Source organism: Lutjanus erythropterus, chromosome 10 (genome assembly GCF_056507025.1).
Source record: "Lutjanus erythropterus isolate fLutEry1 chromosome 10, fLutEry1.hap2, whole genome shotgun sequence".
Lineage (NCBI taxonomy): Eukaryota > Metazoa > Chordata > Actinopteri > Lutjaniformes > Lutjanidae > Lutjanus > Lutjanus erythropterus.
In genome coordinates this window covers 12,261,671-12,281,548 of record NC_139326.1, presented here as the reverse complement: position 1 = coordinate 12,281,548, position 19,878 = coordinate 12,261,671, and the positions used below count along the sequence as shown (strand labels likewise).

Here is a 19,878-nt window from a genome sequence, read left to right as displayed (position 1 = left end):
ACAGGGACAGGCGTTCAGCTATTCAACTATGTTGAAATTCATTCATGGTCAGGTGCTAATTGTCGTCAATCATTTTCCTGCTGATGAAGGTCAGAACACATGCACAGATTCTTTTCAATTTATCTGTGACTTTTTCATATGCAATTAACAGATTTTAAAATGTATATCAGGGTAGTTTCAGAGCTGAAGGCATCAAATGTTTTTATAATAAAGAGAATGTTTGTGAAGTTGTCTCTCTCCTACAATGTGGCTGCTTTTAATCACTTTCTTTTTGACGATAAATCGGATAAAACCCGATATTGTTCAGATGTCATGTCTGCGTGGTTGTCATGTAGCTTTATGCAGTGCTGTTCCCTCAAACATCATGGAAAATAGACTGCAATCATTTGTTTAAACATTTCTATAAATGATTCAAGTTGTTTGAAAATCTCACATTCTTACTTTTTCATCCCATTTTATTGCATAAATCAATCATGTCTCCCATCTGAAATAAGTTGCGGCACACTTTCAACTCAAACTCAGTTCTGTATATAAGCCAAGTCATGACTGAGCTTGATGGTGGACTGACAGGAGATGCTCTACAGAGAGCTCTTTGAAAAATCCATAGATTTCATTAGGGAATATCTCAGCCAATTAATATTTAAAATTCCCTTCAGCACAGATAAAATGGATCAGCCACTGACACTGAATGAGCCACTAGCAAAGATATTACGAGGACTGATGGGGGCTGGTAATGGTGTGATGTTGAATTTGAACTTCACAGAACTTCTGTCTTAGTGGCCATTGTTTCCAAATGACAAAAGATATACTATATTCACAGCTGAAAATGTTTTTCTCAGTGCAAATTATTACTTTTGCTTCTGGAGCATTTTTTCACCCTTTAAATTAAAGTTGGTACAAAACAAGTGGTCTGTCACAAGTCCTCCCTGATTTAAATGTGTTTTTTAGTCATTAGATTGACTGCAGACATGTTATTTATGACCAGTTCATTTTGCTTGGAACATTTCATACATTTCTTAATGCAGACCACTGACTAATCTGCGACAGTTAAATTTCATATATTGCTGGACAGCACAGTCACATCTTTTCCGCAAACCCTGGCTGGTGTTTCTAGGACTGTCCCAAAGCTGTTTAAGAGTAAATTAATGCATTCATCAGAGACCTTAAAATTTAATATTTCTGCTTACTGTATTTCTGCATTGGTAGAATTGTATATCCTCAATGCATCAAGATATTAAATTTCTGTTTTTAAACATGTAGAGGAACTCCTGCCCACTGTCACACCAAATTCAGGATCAATCAGAGCCTGTATTATGAAAATGCTTGACTTCTGGTGTATCATCTCCTATTCGACTTGGCTTTATTTTCCACTTATTTTACAACCCTGTATCCAAAAAAGTTGGGACTTTGTCTAAAATGTAAATAAAAACAGAATGCAATGATCAACAAGGCTTTTACAGATGTGACAATTACCCATGATGCCATGGGCAAGAAACATACCCCCACAACATCACAGATGCTGGATTTGAAGTTAGCACTGCTAACGGTCTGGATGGTGCTTTTCCTCTTTAGCCTGGAGGACACGACTTTGTGTCGGTCCATCTGAGGTGAGTGCAGACCCCAGAGAGATGTGTGGTGTTTCTGGATGTTGATATATTTTTCTCTTTGCATGTTAGAGTCTTAACTTGCATTTGTAAATGCAGCGGACAGCAGTTTTCCAAAATGTTCCTGAGCCCATGTATTATCCTCTATACAATTATATGAATGCAGCACCACCTAAAGCCATCCATACTGAGCCTTTCAAGGATGCCCCTTTCATATCCAATCATGGTACTATTACCTGTTACCTGTCCCAGCTTTTTTGGAATTGGGCGTTTCATCAAATCTGCTAATTCATCCAATTCAAATGTAAAATATTATTATATAAGAATCTATTTCATGTGTGGGAGAACATGCTCTACCTCCAGGAGAGGTATCTCAAACTTTTGGGTGGTCTTCCCACTAGGCTATATAGTTTTTTCCTCAGAATATGGCCTTCACCTGTATGTATGACCGCCAGATGTCGAGTTAATAAGTATGTATGTAAAGATGAGTAATCTAATTTTCTCCTTAGCACATTTTAGGGATGCACTGATCCAGTACAGACCACATCGAATATAGGTCTTAACTAACAAATCCATATGAAGTAAAGTTTCTTCTTTAGTGCCTTAATAAAATATCGTGCTTCATTTTCAGATGGCTTCTGACTCAAAGCAAACCCTGACCTCCTCCTGTTACATAAAAATGAACCCAATTAGTCACACACAGTGTGGTACACAGATTTTGAATGTATAAAAAAAGAAAGCACTGGTGTTGAATAAGGAGCTGGTATCAGGAGCAAAAAAAAAAGTTTGATCAGTGCATCCTTAATTACAGAAATAGTTTGATTTTTAACACTTTGATTTTTGTGTGGATTAAACAAACGAGATACAACATGTTCATTAGTGAGCTTTAGAGGTACAGGGAGGTGAATTATCACTGGATAAACCCGAGCAAGAGACATTACGTCGCTCTTCTTTTTTTTTTTTCCAGCAAGATTCCCCTTAGCCAGTCTCCCCTAACACAGCTGTACATTTACACAAGCCTGTGTACTGTACATGAATTAACATGTTTTATTGCTCAGAATGCACTAACTTAAAATGCATCAGCCCTCCTGTGAGATATTAAAAAAAATCCTCTCCTGAGCTACAATCAGATGCCTTCATCCAGTGTGTAGTTCCCTAAGATCCTGAAAGTATGACACGTGTTATTTACACAGCAAGTGAACTCTTTTGGAATTGGGTTGTAAATTAAACGCATTTCCTATACCCAACAGTAGAAAGTGCAAGTTTAAAAGTCATGCTACCTATTTTAAAAACACTTCTGCATCTTCCTGAGCGGATTGTGTTGCGAACAGATTGAACTCTCGTATGTTGCAGTGGTGAAAACGGCTGTGCCTCACACTTAGATTGACACAGTGAATCCAGTTCCATTATTGTTCCTGCCTTTGTCAAGTTATTGTGTTTCTATAAATAATTATAACTGGCTTAGTATTAACGTTCGCTAGCAATCAAAAGTAATTGGTGAGAGAGTGTTTTTAGTGCAGGAAAACGTTGGATTTTATTCTGATTCTCCATGCACAGTATCTCCTATAAGCTTCAGTAGAACTGGCACCAAAGTCTGGCACCAAAGAAAGCAAAGAATGCTTGTTAATGATTTAATCCCTTCTTTTTCAGTGACCTTCGTTTAAATCAGACACCTTATATTCCTTCTGAGGGAAACACACGCCTTGCATTCTGACCAAGCCCAAACTGTACCCATCTTGACACTCATCGACCTTCCTTCAGTTAAACATCCTCTTTGGTTCCTGTTGACCTTTCATTTCGAATAAATGTCTGCAGACTCGATTCATAAGCCTTTAATCTCCATCTATCAGCGCAGTTTTCTGTAACTTTGGATGCAAGTGAATCCAGGCAGATGGTCTTTAAGGCAAAGACATTGGTTGTCTTGATGCTGTTTCAGTCAAAGTGTCACATAAACTGCCTCTTACATTCAACAAAAATATAAATGCAACACATGTTTTTGCTTCCATTTGTCAGCAGTTGAAGTTAAACATTTCTGACCTCCTCTTTGCACGTAAAGGTTTATTTCTCTCACATTTTTATAATCCCTGTTAGTGAGCCCTTCTCCTTTGCCATCCACCTGATAGGTGTGGCATATAGAGACGGTGTGTGTGCCTTGGTCTGGTCATAACTAAAGAACACTCTAAAATGTTCAGTTTGCTCTTGAAAAAATATTTTTTTAGGTACTGAACTATGAACATTTCACACAGGGCTACAATTTTGTTCACAGGAGGGCAAAGTCATGACCTGCTCTACTCTGCCTCTGACTGGCGAGTACTTGTTTCCTTCGTTGGTTGGATCGGTGAGATTTAGGCATGAGGAGTGACTGATGAGGGTTTGAGTTAGCGTATCAGGGTAAGCCAATCAGACACAGAGTCAGGTGGGTCATGACTTTGCCCCCCTGCGAAAAAATTTGATTGATTGTCTTATCCTGATGTTCATCATGCTGTTTAATCAACACCTCTACGTGCCACAGGTTGATGGACTATCTGGTCAAAGGAGAAGTGCTCACTAACATGGAATTTAACAAATTTGTGGACGAAATTTTGACAGAAATAAATCTATTGTGTGATTAGACAAAGTCTTACAGCAAAATTCCACCAGGCACGGCTGCGTTGCATTACGGCTGCGCCACGACAGCCGGAGCTGATCGCTGCCATTCTAAGCAACGCTTGAGATTCCACCAGCGGCGCCTCGGCACGTCATCAATTAGCAAATTAAAACAAAATAATAAACAAAAGTGCTGCATTTATATTTTTGTTGAGTATATGCAGTTTGGTCCTTCGTTATCTTGACAGAGTGGTTCAGAAACAATGCGCACAATACAAACTACAATAATTCAATTAAAGATATAATAAATGTACATGTTAGTGTTTATAATACAACTATACTGGTTACACTCAAACCAAACTCTGCCTGTGTTTTTTTTCCCTTGAAAACAAGGCTATGTCTTCGTCTTTTTAAAGTACCTCTTGGACTTCTTGTAGCAAACATCAGGTGACAACAGTTGTTTAAGTAACTTAGTGAGAAATGTTGTTACCCAACATCTGCCTGTGAGTCGTGAGTATTGTGTTACGAGGCTTTGCATAACTGTGTGGGTGATATCTTGTGTTTTGGTGTGTGTGTGTGAATGAGACAGAAAGCTGGTGGTAACGGGTAGGTGTTTGTTGTTCTTATGCAATTTTCATAGTCATTCCCTCTGTTTTTGTGCGTGTGTGTTATCAGTCGTCAGTGCGCAGGGTCTCCAGGCCAAGGACAGGACGGGCTCCAGTGACCCGTATGTCACAATCCAAGTTGGGAAGACCAAGAAGAGAACAAAGACCGTCTACGGCAACCTGAACCCAGTCTGGGAGGAAAAGTTCAGCTTGTAAGTTGAGCTTGTTATTTATGGTTTTTGTTTTCTTTTTAAGCTCAGCTGGACCTTTCAGGTCTGGCAAAGAGCAGGAAAACAGTGTCCCTGTCACAATCACTTTACCTTGGATGGTAAACCTACACAGATTATTTCACTTATTTTGACTGACTGGAGCTCTTCTCAGGACCGTTTATATGAACAGACTGACATTTCCCTAAACTCTCCTGTTAGCTTTGTTGCTCCTGATTAGTGCACCACATCGTATTTATTAGTACATGAAGTCCCACTGCTCCTAATCCTAATCCTTGATGGGTTAAATGCAGACGCATATGTGACAATTAAGATGACCTTTTATAGTTGTCAACTAAGTGGAGTAAATAGTCCACAGAGATATACTTAAATACAGCGTTTTGTTCTAGAAGTAATACTATTTGAATAACATTATTAGCAGCATAAGGAACAGGTTAATTAGTACATTTGTGAAGCCAGTGCACCTGTTTTACATATTATTATTATTATTATTAGTCTTTATCAGAGTAGAGCTCTTTTTTGTTATAAAGGTAAAGAAAAAGGAACTAAGCTAAAAATTATAATGCAGGGCCACTTGTACACTAGATAACACTACAGTAAAAAAAAAAAAAAACAAATAATCAAAAATCAGAAAATGAGACAAATCAGTGCCTACAGTAAATTTAATGAGAGCAACAGTTTTTTAAATATTTTTGGACATATTGTTAATTTGCTCCAGACAAGCATACACTCCACCTTAACCATCTGCTCCCACATTCATTAAAAAAAAACACAGCAAAAGAAAAAACACTCTCCTGTCTCCTGTCTCCACAGCGAGTGTCACAACTCCTCAGATCGTATCAAGCTGCGCGTTTGGGATGAAGACGACGACATCAAGTCACGAGTGAAGCAGCGTCTGAAGAGGGAGTCAGACGACTTCCTGGGTCAGAGCATCATCGAGGTCCGAACTCTGAGCGGAGAGATGGACGTCTGGTACAACCTGGGTATGTAGTCACTCAACCATTGAAGTGGGGGAAACATGGTGTGTGTGTGTGTGTGTGTGTGTGTGTGTGTGTGTGTGTGTGTATGTGTGTGTGTGTGTGTGTGTGTGTGTGTGTGTGTGTTTCAGAGTGTCAGTTTTGCTCATTAGCGCAGCATTTTGGGTGCTCAGTGTTTCAGTTGTCATTTTAAATTTGAAGTTCAACTTAAGTTCAACTCTGAGCTGTGTATCACTTCAGAGTAATTCTGTGTGTGTATGTGTGTGCGTGTGTATGTGTGTGTGTGTGTGTGTGTGTGTGTGTGTGTGTGTCCTGTTACAGAAAAGAGAACAGACAAGTCAGCAGTGTCTGGAGCCATTCGTCTTCAGATCAGTGTGGAGATCGAGGGAGAGGAGAAGGTGGCACCCTACCATGTACAATACACATGCCTTCACGAGGTAACACACTCACACACACACACACACACACGCTCACAAACACACACACACACATCCAGACACAAACATAAACTTGGAATGGGGAAACAGACGGTAATAAGTTGGAGTCGTGCTTTGCTAGTATCTGTCAATAACACACACACACAAACACATATTACTGGAGTCCATGGAGAGTTATAGCACACTATAATTAAAATATAGCTGCATAATATAGCATAGCTGTTTAACCTATGAAGAGTCAAAATAAAGTGATAATCCAAAAAAATCTAAAAATGTCCAATTTATAGTGAAATAAAAACGAGAAAGGCAGCAGCAAATCCTCACACTGATAAATTAAAACCAATGACTTATCTGCATTTCAGCTTGATAAACAACTTAGTAGCCATTTATAATCAAACTTGGTCAAAGTTGTTTAATTCTCGGCAGATGCAGTAGACTAATCTATTGACTGCCCCAAACTCAATGAAGAAAAAACAGGGTGTTGTCTGTGTAAAGTGTATACAGAGACTTGTATTCATGTGATAAAATAATTTCTGAAAACATGAGAAAAGACTGAGAGCTGTGTGAGTCGTGAGTTGTAGTGAGTTGTGGGGTTACACTTTTAAAACATTTTTGTGTTCGGGATTTTTTTGGGCGGGCCTGAAATTGCAGCACTTGAGCTTTCTAAACTAGAGCACATTAGCATATAGCAGTAGCATTAGCACTGGTGCTCGTGTTGAGAAGTTCAGCTCTAAACCACGCCCCCCTCCTGCCCTCAGAAACACACCTTTAGCAGCTCTTGCAGTCCAACAGCCTGACAAAAAAACAGACAATCCTGTTGCAGACCGAGAGGAACGAGTTGACTGGTCACCGTCCTCTGGCTCTGGCGGCTCAAACATGTCTGTACATCTCCAATAAAAATGTCAGACGGAGCATCCATTTTTCAGTTCGTAGTGGTATTTGACACTTTAAACAGACAGAGGACATGTCCATCAGCATTTCAGAGCAGAGAAAACAGCTTTTTTTTCATAATTTTGAAACCTGGTTTTATATATTTGCTGATGTGGCTGTGGGCTGTGTAAGGATAATAAATGACCTTGATACCTTTATTTTTTTCATCATTCAAATTTGGCTCAGTGGTTAATAACACATTTTACTGTATGTGACAAACTCAGAACACTTAGTAATTTTTGCTTTTCTTTTCACAGACTTTAATAGACTTTTATCTGATGCAATGCTAATTCTTTCTTTAGTAGTTTTTTCAGGTTTAACTGAGATGCCAAATGTATTTTTGATTTAAAACCTTTCCGGGTTTGCCAAATTGCGTCCGATGCTTGAGGCTGCTAACATGACCAGATGAAAAAAATAAAATGAACAAAGTGGCCAGATGTGCACATTTCTCAGTTGGCAAGAAAAAGCAACATTAACACTCAACATGTTGCCAAATCTCAGACTTGTATTTAACTGTGATGAATTTTCAACAACCTTTAAAGCCAGAACATCTCAGCTCGTGACTGTACCCTGGATGTTACTGGTGCTTGTTTACTTCTTTGAGCGCTGCTGATGTTCTCTTGTTCTTTCAACCTTTTTTTTCTTTGTAGAACATCTTCCATTTCTCCACCGATGTGGAGGGAGGCGGCATGGTGAAGATCCCAGTGGCTCAGGGAGACGATGCGTGGAAGGTTTACTTTGATGAAGTGCAGCAGGAAATCGTGGACGAGTTCGCCATGCGCTACGGCATCGAGTCCATATACCAGGCCATGACGTAAGTTCAGTGTTAAAATGTGCGTGTGTGTGTTTCAATATGCAAACCCCATTCAACTCATCCAACAGGCCATGATGTCAGCCGACTGTGTGCGGGGAAATCAAATCAGGAAATAGTTGAAATTACCGTGTTTGTGAACGGTATTTATAGACGTGTGTGTTATGTGTTTGTGTGTGTGTGTGTGTGTGTGTGTGTGTGCTGACGTGATGAACGGTGGGCAGGACTGTCATGAACTATAAACAGCATGCAAATTAGTTTATCTCATCTAATGAGAAAAGATGGCCTGTCACCTCAGAGATTTCCAGGCTGTTTGATTGGATCACTGCCGGCAGGTGGAGAGGCACACACACACACACACATATACACACACAGACACACACATTCAAACGCACTCTTTTAATTACATTAATAATGTTGTAATTTGACCTTTGTTGTGTTTGTGTAGTGTGATAAAAGAGCACAAGTGCATAACATAATCATACTGGGAAGCATTGAGTAAATTAAAGTTGTAAGCAGAAACGGCCCCAGACTTTGTCCCAGTGGAACTGCGGATATGAGCCAATCCATAACACAGCCAAATGAAAATGGTGATTGAAATAAACAGATGCACTGTAACCATTATAGGAGTCACACTCACTGAAAGCTTCCTGAACTTCAGCCCTGAACTTTATCTCTTTCACCAGAATGTATCTATTTTTATGGTGCCTGTCAGGCGTGTAGCATCTCACGTTCTTGATTTAGAAACTTCCCAAATTGAAAGTATGTGTTTTATGAACAGCTGATGAAGTTACAGTGTAGGACTCATCCTCATTTGTTATTTTCAATGTATGATGTTGCACTTGTCCTGCGCTCCTGCAGTGTTCCTGCAGCCTGCAGAGCTCTGAGCAGGAGGGGGTGAGGGAAACAACTGGTTTCAACCACACATCGTATATTACATAGAATTTCAACAGAAACTACTATACAGTTTATGGCTCCAACTCACTGTTTGCACTGCTGTCGTTATTTTCCTCTGCAGAATGATGTACGACCAGAGTCTGTCACTAGAAGACTCTATGTGAAAGTTTCTCTGTGCTCACCAAAGCCTGTATTTACTAGCATAATTATGTGACATCACACCTACTGTAGTTTGGAAGCCAATCATGGTCCAGTATCCATGTTAAGCAAGCGTGATGTAGAACCTTTTTGTAGAGTCTGGATTTTTCATTGAGGGAGAAGAAGTAGACATAATTCAAGATAAGATGAGATGAGATAAGATAATTCAACTCTTTTTTGGTAAAACCATGCCAGAAATTGTATTATTTTATTTTTTTAATATACTCAAAGCAGAGTATTTTTAGATGTCTTAAAACAGGGGTGTCAAACTCATTGTAGTTCTTGGCCCACATGCAGCCAAATTTGAACTCAAGTGGGCTGGACCAGTAAAACCATTGCATAATAACCAATAAATAACAACATCTCCAAAATGTTCCCTGTTTTATTGCAAAGACCTACACGTTTACAATTAATGAACCATCCATTTTTAAAATGGATGGTTAACATCCGGACATGTCTTAAGATAAATAAGTGCAATTTCAACAATCTCTGCATGTGCATTACAAAATACAGATCACAGTGGATCCACAAATGCACAAAATGTTTATGTATTTTGTTACCGAACAACAATTTAGTATTTCACTTGTGATTCAAGCAACTTGTTTGATCTAAAAAGTCTTTTGATTTCCACTCCTGTGTAATAGTGCTGGAATCAGCACACAACACTGACTAAAGTGAAAAGAAGGTCAAGTTTTCTCCTGCCTTACAAACCATTTACATATCCAAAGTTTTGGCAGTGCCTTAGCAACACGGTTTCACCAAAATAGTTAGACAGATGTCTGTTACAAATTATTTTGTACTTAAGCTGCTGATTGACAATATTTTGCTCAGTGCCAAAAAAATATGACCAAATATCACCAAAATTAGTATTCAGTGTTTTTTCCAAGGACTGTATTTTGTATTCTGGTGTTGAATTAATGATTGCGCTGCAAAAAAAAAGGTAGCTAGAGGGCTGGATTAGAGCTTTTGGTGGATGAGCTGTATGTTTTACACCCCTGTCTTAAAACATGTCTGGAGGGAAGTCAAGGTACTGAATGGTCAAAGGCAAACCATTAAGATATTCTGCTTTTAAGTCATGATCTCAAAAAACTCAGGATGCTTTAGCTCCCATGTTCCAGCTTGATAGCATCTTCCATTCGACCAGGGGAATTAAATTCAATTTCATCGTGGGCCTCATCAGCATTATGGTTGGCTTCAAAGGGTCAGTTGTAAACGTAAGACTATATAAATGTATCTAGTAGGTATCATAATACATAACTGCCTCTGCATTTAATTATTATTATTATTACATCATCAGGATTATTATCTCAGACACAGAACAACTTATGACAAGTCAGCTGATCTTCAGTTACCCCCTTCATGATGTTTCAAAGAAGGATCTGTAGTTTTCTGCTAATGTCTTGATTTGTCTTCACATAATTACAAAATGTAAATGAGCTGTTTCCTGGTAAGTATGCGTTGGATATATTGGTAATATTGACTCATGATGGTTGGAAAAAATATGGCAACTGGTGATCAGCTGTTTTTATTTCATCTCCATTTAATTGATTTTTGTTGGTCTCCCTCCCACCCTCTCTGTTTTTCTTCCCTTTCTCATCTCCAATCATCCACAATCCTTCTTCTACTCTGTAATATATTTCTTCCTCTCTCTGCCCTCTTTATTTCTTCTTCTCAACCCCTCTTCTCTTCTGTCTCATCTGTCTTTGTCCACCCTGACTTTTTTTTTTAACCTCTTACTACTTTTAAACCTTCAATCTCCCTCATTTCAAACCTGCTAACCCTCCTTAATCCCTCCATCTCCTTCTGTGTCTCCCCCTCCCTCCTCTTTTTTTTTTCCTTTCCTTCCTTTTTCAGCCATTTCTCCTGCCTGTCCTCTAAGTACATGCTGTCAGGGGTGCCGGCAGTGATGAGCACCCTGCTGGCCAACATCAATGCCTTCTACGCCCACCCCACCGCCTCCACCAACGTCTCTGCTCCAGCCAGATTTGCAGCCTCGAACTTCGGGGTAAGTGACCGCCAAGCACAATGATATAAACATAGATAAACACTAGGCTTTTCAATGTAGTCCTTTTCTTGCAGTGGACAGGAAACAGGAGATTTGATAATCATAGAGATAAAAAACAATTTTAGACAACAGCTTTACCTTCTCTGACTGAAAACTGTGGCAAAAACATTCTAATGTTATAGAAGTGAAATGTGCGAACACAAACTTCACTCTCAGTGTTATTGCTTGCTCTATGGAAGAGTAAAGATTGAACATCTATCCTTAATATCTCAAGTTAATTGCATGATGTGTGTGTATTTACATTTCCATAGCCACACTTTAGTTTGAGGGAAAAGCCCTGTTGCAACTATGGCGATGTTGTAACTGAAATGAAAGCGTTGAGCCAAGTTTGAGCAGCTACATGTGCAGACTACACCAAAGGGGATTACTGGGAACCGTGAATGTGGGTTGTGACATGGAGTCATTGTATTGCTCCACCTGGCTATGTTTGGTCGCTACCATCCTCATCGTCTGCTTTTTAAAGATGCATGGCATTTCCATATCCGCCCCCTGATTTGGATTTGCTCCAAACTTTAATGTGTTCTTCCTTGGCCCGTGCTACACTGTTCCATAAAGTTTAATAAAAATCAGGCCAGAAGTTTTTCCATAACCCTGCCAACAAATAGACAAACTGAACTGAAAACATAACCCCCTTGGTGGAAGTAACAAACTTTGCAGTGAACAGTGGCTCATTGATTAACATATGCACTATAAAGTAAAGAAGTCCATGAAAGAGGCAAAGATAAAAATACAAGATGACTTAGTGAATGTTTTTGTCCAGAATAGAAAATAGTGCATAGTGCGTGAGGGAGAGTTAGTGATGGTGAATACAGCAGAGAGGAGGAAAAGTCGAGCAGCGAAGTCAGACAGTAAAAGCACAGGGTAGGTTACAGTTTGTCGGTGACTAACAGCTGCAGCCTCTCAAAGACCAAACCACCTGTGTGTGTGTTGTTTCCAAAATGCTGGATTAGCGTCACGGTGGAAAAACAAAGTACAAGTACTAAAAACGAGTAGAGAGTCGAGTGGAGCTGCACCGTGCCGTGGAAATAAGGCTTAAATGATCATAATCATTTCATTTATTTCCGTCCTTTCAGTTGTCAGCCTTGTTGAACTATCGTACAGCATTTTGTTCTTTGTGTATCAAATATTTTTCTTTTTTCAAACAAAACATCTATATTTTTAAAGGATTTTCTAGAACCTCAAAGCACAAAAGATCATTCAGAAATATATAGTCCTCTCACTATGTCAAATCAAGTTTTTGTGACAGGTGATGCCAAATTTTTGAGCACTAGTGTATATCAACGCTGCAGTCACTGTAATGACCCTGATTTAATGCAGGGGTAGGCAGTTTATTTTTGGTGTCATTGGGCAACGGTTCCATAACAACTTTAAAGCATAATGTAATTCACGTGGTCTGAATGAAAACTAGTCTTCTGCTTCTGCTCTTGGTTCTGTTTTCAAATGTGAGAAAAGTCTATCCCAGAATTAATGTTGTGCTTAAGTGCATTAACATTAATCAGTGAGCCCCGGACCCCCAGCCCATTGTATGCTCCATGTAGCTAACGTTAGCTAGCTGCTGAGGTTGTCCTCTCTAAAACGCCTCAAGCATAACAACGATATTTTGGTGAAGCAGAACGAGGTTTGAGTTGGTGAACATCTTGGAAGACACACTGATGTATCGCACTATTGCCAGCTAGCTCACTAATAATTCTTATAGCCTTAGCTCTCCACCGCTACAAGATTGATCAATAGGTTGAAGTCATGATGTCATTTACTTAAACTGGTTAGTTCCAGCTTACATAAGCATGTGTCAGATTTTGTTTTATAGGAAGACATGATTTTGACATAAAAATATAAAGTTTTTTTTTAGCATTTTTTGGCATATACTGTTAAATAGAGCAAGAATATGACGGAGGATGTTATTTTTACCTTTTTATCTTTACTTGAAAGCCTCAGTTTGACCTAAAGTAGGTGTCTTCCCACAGAAGGTGACTCGTATTGTCTGTGATACTTTGTAAAGAATCACTCATACAGAGCCTGTACTGTAGGTGGTGTTCTTTTATGCAGCTAATAATCTTCCTTATTAAAAGCTAATGTCTTATCGCTGCTGTGGGATCTTCACACGGGCTCTGAGCATTGCGGTGGCCCAAATTCAGCCCGCGGGCCCCGCAGGAGCCCCTGACGGGGGGGACAATGACAGCTAGAGGCCGAGCTTAATGACTCCTGGGATCTTTGCCAACAGTGCCGAGTTGACTTCTCCTACTGGTTGCACTCAGACTCCGGTGATATACGAGCGTCTGCAGGCAGCGCCTTCTTGCTTTAATGGGTCAGTCAGGGGATACAGACGGACTTGCTCTCACCACGGACTTTAACTGTGTGGGCCTGCTTCTGGGTTGCCAGCTTGGTAATAAGCCCTGCTGGATAGGTGAAAAAGTTTATTTGTCTCATTAAATTTGACTGAATTGAGGCATTTTCTGTGTGGGTATCTGGGTAATTCATTCGTTTTAATTAAGCTGTTCAGTAACAGTCTGATGACTTGACTGTAATTAATGCATGACTCAGCTTGAGTTAATGTATGAATTGATGCATGACATATCATATACTCAGGAGCGGGGTAGCCACTCTAATTAATGACTAAATGACTATTAGCTAATGTTTTGGCTTCATACATAAAAACTAATTATCCTGAACTGACTATATTTTAATAGGTTGATTAACCTGTGAGCTGTAAACCATTGATTAAGGTGTTACTAACAGGGCAAGGCAAGTTTATTTTTATAGCGCCTCTCAAAAACAAGACAATTAAAATGCTTTGCATAAAACATAAAATGGCATAAAGGCAGTGGTGGATCTCGAGAAATATTCATTTGATGGCAAGAGGAAGGCATGGAGACTTGAAGGGGTGGTAAAAAAAATATGTATATATGATGATTTAGTCACAAACAATCACTTGGAAAAGCTCCCAAATGGAGATTAAGTTTATTGAGATTAACTTAAAAAACATTATTGTGGCACAGAAGTAAAGCCCTGAATAGAAATACCTCAAGGTTACCAGAAAGAAATCAATTGTTTTATTTCCAAATCTTCTTTTTGCAGATAAATGTTTTTCATCGAACAAAAGCCAATCACTTAACCTTCACTGTGGCCTGGGCAGCATCTGTACCTTGCACACACCCGTGCAAACTACAATCAATAAATCTTGCACAGAAAACTTACTTACAGAAAACTAACTTGATTACTTTCCATTACTTTTGGATTACCTCAAAGGCAAATATGCTCAAATTATTTAACCGTTCATTTTTTGTTTGTTTTTTTTTTCTGATTGTCCTGCTGGTCCTTTCTATGTTATGTGCAAGTGCATGATTAAATATTTTTCGATTGTAGTAGTGGTAATATTGAAAGGTTGCTCGCTAAGTGGATTTCTGTGTAGCTAACATTAGTGATTCTGTCCCACCTGTAACATTAATTTAAATGAGATGTGCAGTCTTGGATGATGACTGAAGGCAGAACTGTCGCTGCACTGTGATTCTGTTCCTCTTTTCTGATTTAAAGACAAAATTAATTTCCACACAGTGAAGCGTTTTTCACTGGAGACCATGATAATGAATTAGGAGCCATAAGATAAGCAGCCTCCACTAAAATCAGAGCGGTTTTGTGAGACTCATAAAACTACACGACTAAACTTTAAAATACCTAATACATCAATCTACTTTACTACTGACTTCCAGCTGCCTTCAGTCCGGCAGGGAAGCAGATCTGAAATACACAAGGACAGTAAATGTAGCACATATTCAAACCTGACAGCTTAAGTCGACCACTTTTTCTGCACCGTCAGTCCCTATAGGTCTGCATCACTCCACCGGCCTGAACCTACATCACAGCCTGCATTGCCCCTGCAGGTAGCTCTATATCTGCACTAATTGGTGCACCTCCAATTTTTCACTCTGTACCACCTGCTGCACATAAATATTGAATATTGACTGAATCAATATTAAATCAAAGCTGAACTGAATCATGGTGTATTGTATCAGGTCTGTCTGTTCACAGGAAACTAAAAAATTCAAGTTGCGGGGTCACTCTTGTGTACCATTAACTCCTTGGTTTAACTTTTTTGTTATTCATTTCAAAAATTCTCAATAATTTGCAAGCACTTGTCCTTTCTCTTTTTTGGTTTATCATTTTTGTTTCAGACAGAACGACACATAAGCAGCAGGGAGATGGGTTTTTTTTACCATCTGCTTGGACACACTGTCTGTCTCTTTTCATTTGTTGGAGCTTTTTGACTGTCTCTCAATGTCTCCCTCCCTGGTGCTGCTGTGCTTCCTCTCAGACAAATCCAATCGAACAATCACACACATTATTTCCCTCCTTTTCTTTTTCTGGCTCTTCAATACTTTTTTTGTTTAAGTTTTGAGCCAAGCCAATTTGAGTGCATCTGTTGCCATGGCAATAAGGTGATTTCATAATTTGTAAAACCTCACTTCAGCCTTTCCTTCCCACCATGTCTTCCGTCCTCTCATTTTCTCTCCTGTGTCCCTCCCCGTGAAAGATGCCGTCAAATCGATCCGTTCTCCCTTACCTCTGCTCTTCATAATTCATCCCTGAAATCATGTCCTGGGCTGACAGGTTTAGTGGCACTGTCTCTTACGTTCGTGTGTTTGTTTGGCTGCAGACAGTGAGTGTATGTGTGTCTGTGTTTGTGCGTGTGTGCAAGAGCAAGGAGACTACAGACATGCCTGCAACTCCCCTGTTTCTTTGGGCAGGAAGCTGTTGAAACATCAGTAAATTTTGCCAGTGGGAACAAACATTATTCACTTTTTGGTTGTTTTTACCATAAAATACTTTCTTCAGGGAATACTTTCTGAGTAAGTACAGTGTGCTCCAGTGCCCATTATCTGTTACACACCCTCACACCTGTGGTTGTCAGACACAGGCAGTTCTGATGAGGCTGCTGTGAAAGTCTAGTTGCCTAACTTTTTGTTCAGCTACTGATCTGAAGCAGTGACTGCTCTTTAAAAGTTCATTATTGAAACTGTACTGGGGATTTTGTGGCCAAGCAGGTCATGTATTAACTTCATCAAGGTAATTTAGGTTGGTGCAGAGTGTAAAATGTTTTATCCATCACAACCCAGACTTGCTCTTTTGAAGTGACTCTTTCATCAGAGGTCCTCATTTTTTCTCTCTTGTCTGAGTCCATTTAGTACTTTTCCTGACTTCCTTGAAAACGACTGTACCTGAGTGGGAGCAGAGGTACAGTAGCAGTGACTAAGCAGCTTAGTGCAATTTTGCTGTGAAGAATTTAGAGTTCAGATTTACACTTGGGCTGCCTGCCAAAAGCATAACCCATTAAATGCAAGGATGTTTTGTGCAGAAGGAAGAGTGCTGTAAAGCTAGACTTGCCTTTTTTGTGGATTACATGCTAGCCAATTTGACCTCAGCAGAGAAATTCAAGTACAACTGATTAACATCTTATTATTATTATTGCTATTATTATTATATTATCATGGGATCATTATTTATTATAGGGAAACTCGAGACAGGAGGTGGTAAAGGGACAAATTTGATTTTTTTTTAAGTGCTCTCCCCTTTTCCTGTCCTCACTTAAGCTGTCCTGTCAATTAAAGGTATTTAAAAAAAAATAAAAATTTACACAAGTCAACACACAAACACAGACACACAAACAGCAACCCCAATGTTCCACAAAGTAAAATGACTGTTTTGCCAATGGAGTCTGGTTGATGAAAATATTCCAAATATAGCATACTGATATAAATTTGAATTTAGATGGCTAATATAAGTTTTGGTGCTGTCCCTGTCCACAGCAGTACATTGCTTAGCTTTTTTCTTCAGTACTTCTGCTGCTTCTCCAAACGTGCCGACCACCATCTACTGTAAGTAAAACACTGACTACCAAAAAATAAAATCTGAGCTACACCTTAAATTAATTTCTATTACAGCCAAGAGAGTCTTTTAGTCTTTAGTCATACTTACTTTTGAATACATTAATAAATGCCATTAAGATTTTAGTGTTTTGTTAAAGACAAACTCAATACAACCAGTTAAACTCATTTTGTCCCTAATTCCCCTAAATTCATACCAACATGCATACAGTTGTGGTTCTTTACAGGAACCCTCCTGGACACTGACAGGCATTAAAAGAAAACTGAGACCATGTAGCTAATAGCTAAATTATTCCAAAAGTTTGTCACCAACTTGTGTTTGATTCTTGGGCTTCAAATTGTTTCCTGCTTTGGGCAACAGTTCCTCCAGGACCAAAGCAAAGCATGCTGCTTCCTCCCAAGATAATTTAATATCATCTGCCTTCAGCTTGAGTAAGGTACTTTGTATTTGCTTGTGGTGATTCTGCACCTGCTCCGCAAGGAAAGATGAGAAGCTTTGGTACTAAAACCAGCTCGGTTACACCAGTTGTCAGTGCTGTGAGAGGGACTTTGTTTAAACCCGAGGGAGAACATGTGATTTTGTTGGACTCACTGCGCCTATGATAGCATGTTCCAGCTCTGTTTACTGCACTACACTGTCAGAAAAGACTGATTAATATATGTAAGTAATGTGTTGGGATTTGGATGAGTAACTTTGAGGCTTTTGGTCAGAAAAGAAAAGAAATTAAGGACAGTGAATAAAAAAATATAATGCAGTACAAAAATAAACTAATCAGTATTACACAAAAAATGAACACCAACAATAGCAGAGTGATTCTGGTGCAGTGAAAACCCTAAGAAAACAAAAAAAAGCTTTAAAATTTAAAATCCAAGTTTATTTAGTGTTGATGGAAACTGAGGAAATTACTCTGTTACTTAGTTTTCTGAAGGAATGATGTAGCTGATTGCAGATTTTAATGCAAAAAAGCTGAAGTTCTGCTCCAGATTATTCCTTCATTTACATTTTCCCCTTCAGGCTACTTAACTTAATTGTGAGGTGGGACCTCTGGGCTTGTAATATGAATTATTCCCAATTAAAAAAAGACATTTATCACACATCTGATGAATCAAAACACATGCCGAATGTTTTATAGTCACATAAATTGTGTCACAGCGGCGGAGGTGAGAGATGAGAATCACTGCAGTAGACCTGAAGGGAGTAACCTGCCTCTCAGAGTGTGGCAGGTAACAAGGAGAATGGAGCCAATTACAATTATTACCGTGTGTGTGTGTGTGTGTGTGTGTGTGTGTGTGTGTGTGTGTGTGTGTGAGGAAGGCCTTGCTTTAGGGTTTTAGTGAAGGACAATGTGACAATGTGTTATTTTTTTTAAAGGTCAAAGCTGATCTGTTATCCTTATCTCAGTCTTTTCAGGTCAGATGTGTGTGTGTGTGTGTGTTCCTGGGTTTTAAGCATAGAGAACGAGGACATTTTGTCTGTCTCTCAATTCCTCAAAGGGCTGTTTGAAGGTGAAGGCGCGGTTTTGTAGTTGAGGTTAAGGGTTGAGGGTAAGGTTGAAGGATAAGGCTGGCAATATTATTTTTTTTTATAGTCAACAAATCCCATAAAAAAAAAGACCAAAACATCACTGCCCAAACCAATTGGTTCCAACTGTAGACATAAAAAAGGAGGGATTCACCGATCTGATCCAGCGGTATGAGAGGTGATACTGACCTTCTTAGGCAGATCAGATATTAGCCCAGTGATCTGATGCTTATCAGTCTGGACTTATCCGCATTAAAGCTGGGGCAGGCAATTTATTTTTGGCATCACTGGGAAAAATGTTCCATAATAACTTTTAAGTGTAATGTAACTGAAGTAGACTGATCGGTAACTAGACTTCTGTGTCTCCTCTTGGCTTTGGTTTTAGGCTTTAGACAATCTAACCTGTGAAGGAAGAGTTTGATAGTTGATTGTTGAGTCTCAGTTCCACGTAGATCATGATCTGGGAATGAGCATCAACACTTAACCGTCTTTGAGCGAGGGACATCACAGTGACAGAATTTTCCACTGGGATCTGAGAGCGCTTACTTTGATCGTTACTGTTAGATCTTTAGCTCTTCCTCTTACTTTGAACAAAATGCTTTGAAAGTTGGTCATTTATTAACGTTCAAGTTGCCAGATCTGTCAGACATCCTCCACACGGAACCCAAGAACTGTAGCCACTGCTAATGTTGAGGACACATCAGTTGTAATGTTAACCACTTTTCAAGGCTAGTTTTAGTTTAGCCACATTAGCATTTATTTCTTTGTATTTAACAACAAAATACATTTTTATGTCTGTGTGCAGCCCACAATACTGGAGCTCCTTAACCATAGTCTTGCATAGGCAGACGTATCTCCTCAGCTCTCAGCGCTGGAGAAAAGTCTGCCTCCACAAATGATCATTCTGCTATAGGGCAAAAACGATGGAGCATTTGCATGTGGGAGGCAACACCTGGCATTCAAATGTATAAAGCACTACCAAAAGAAAAGGTGACAGCTGCTTGGCGCTGCAACCTTACGACTAGACTTAACAACTGACTGTCTTTCTCCAAAATCAGTTACTGTTCCTTTAAATAGATTCTGTGTCCTTAAATGCTATCAGCTCCATTAAGTCAGTGCCATTATGTTGGGTTGTCAACT

At 39.3% G+C, this 19,878-nt stretch overlaps 1 protein-coding gene across 2 annotated transcripts in view; it reads left to right on the top strand.

Moving 5' to 3' along the window:
• Nucleotides 1-19,878, top strand: part of LOC146320094 (protein unc-13 homolog B-like) — a 79,542-nt gene that overhangs the window by 15,795 nt on the left and 43,869 nt on the right. For both annotated transcript variants that reach the window (XM_084728222.1, XM_084728221.1), the window contains 5 exons: nt 4,866-5,007; nt 5,836-6,005; nt 6,321-6,436; nt 8,017-8,180; nt 11,127-11,277. In XM_084728222.1, the coding sequence (XP_084584348.1) occupies nt 4,866-5,007; nt 5,836-6,005; nt 6,321-6,436; nt 8,017-8,180; nt 11,127-11,277 (743 nt within the window). The remainder of the gene's footprint in view (nt 1-4,865; nt 5,008-5,835; nt 6,006-6,320; nt 6,437-8,016; nt 8,181-11,126; nt 11,278-19,878) is intronic.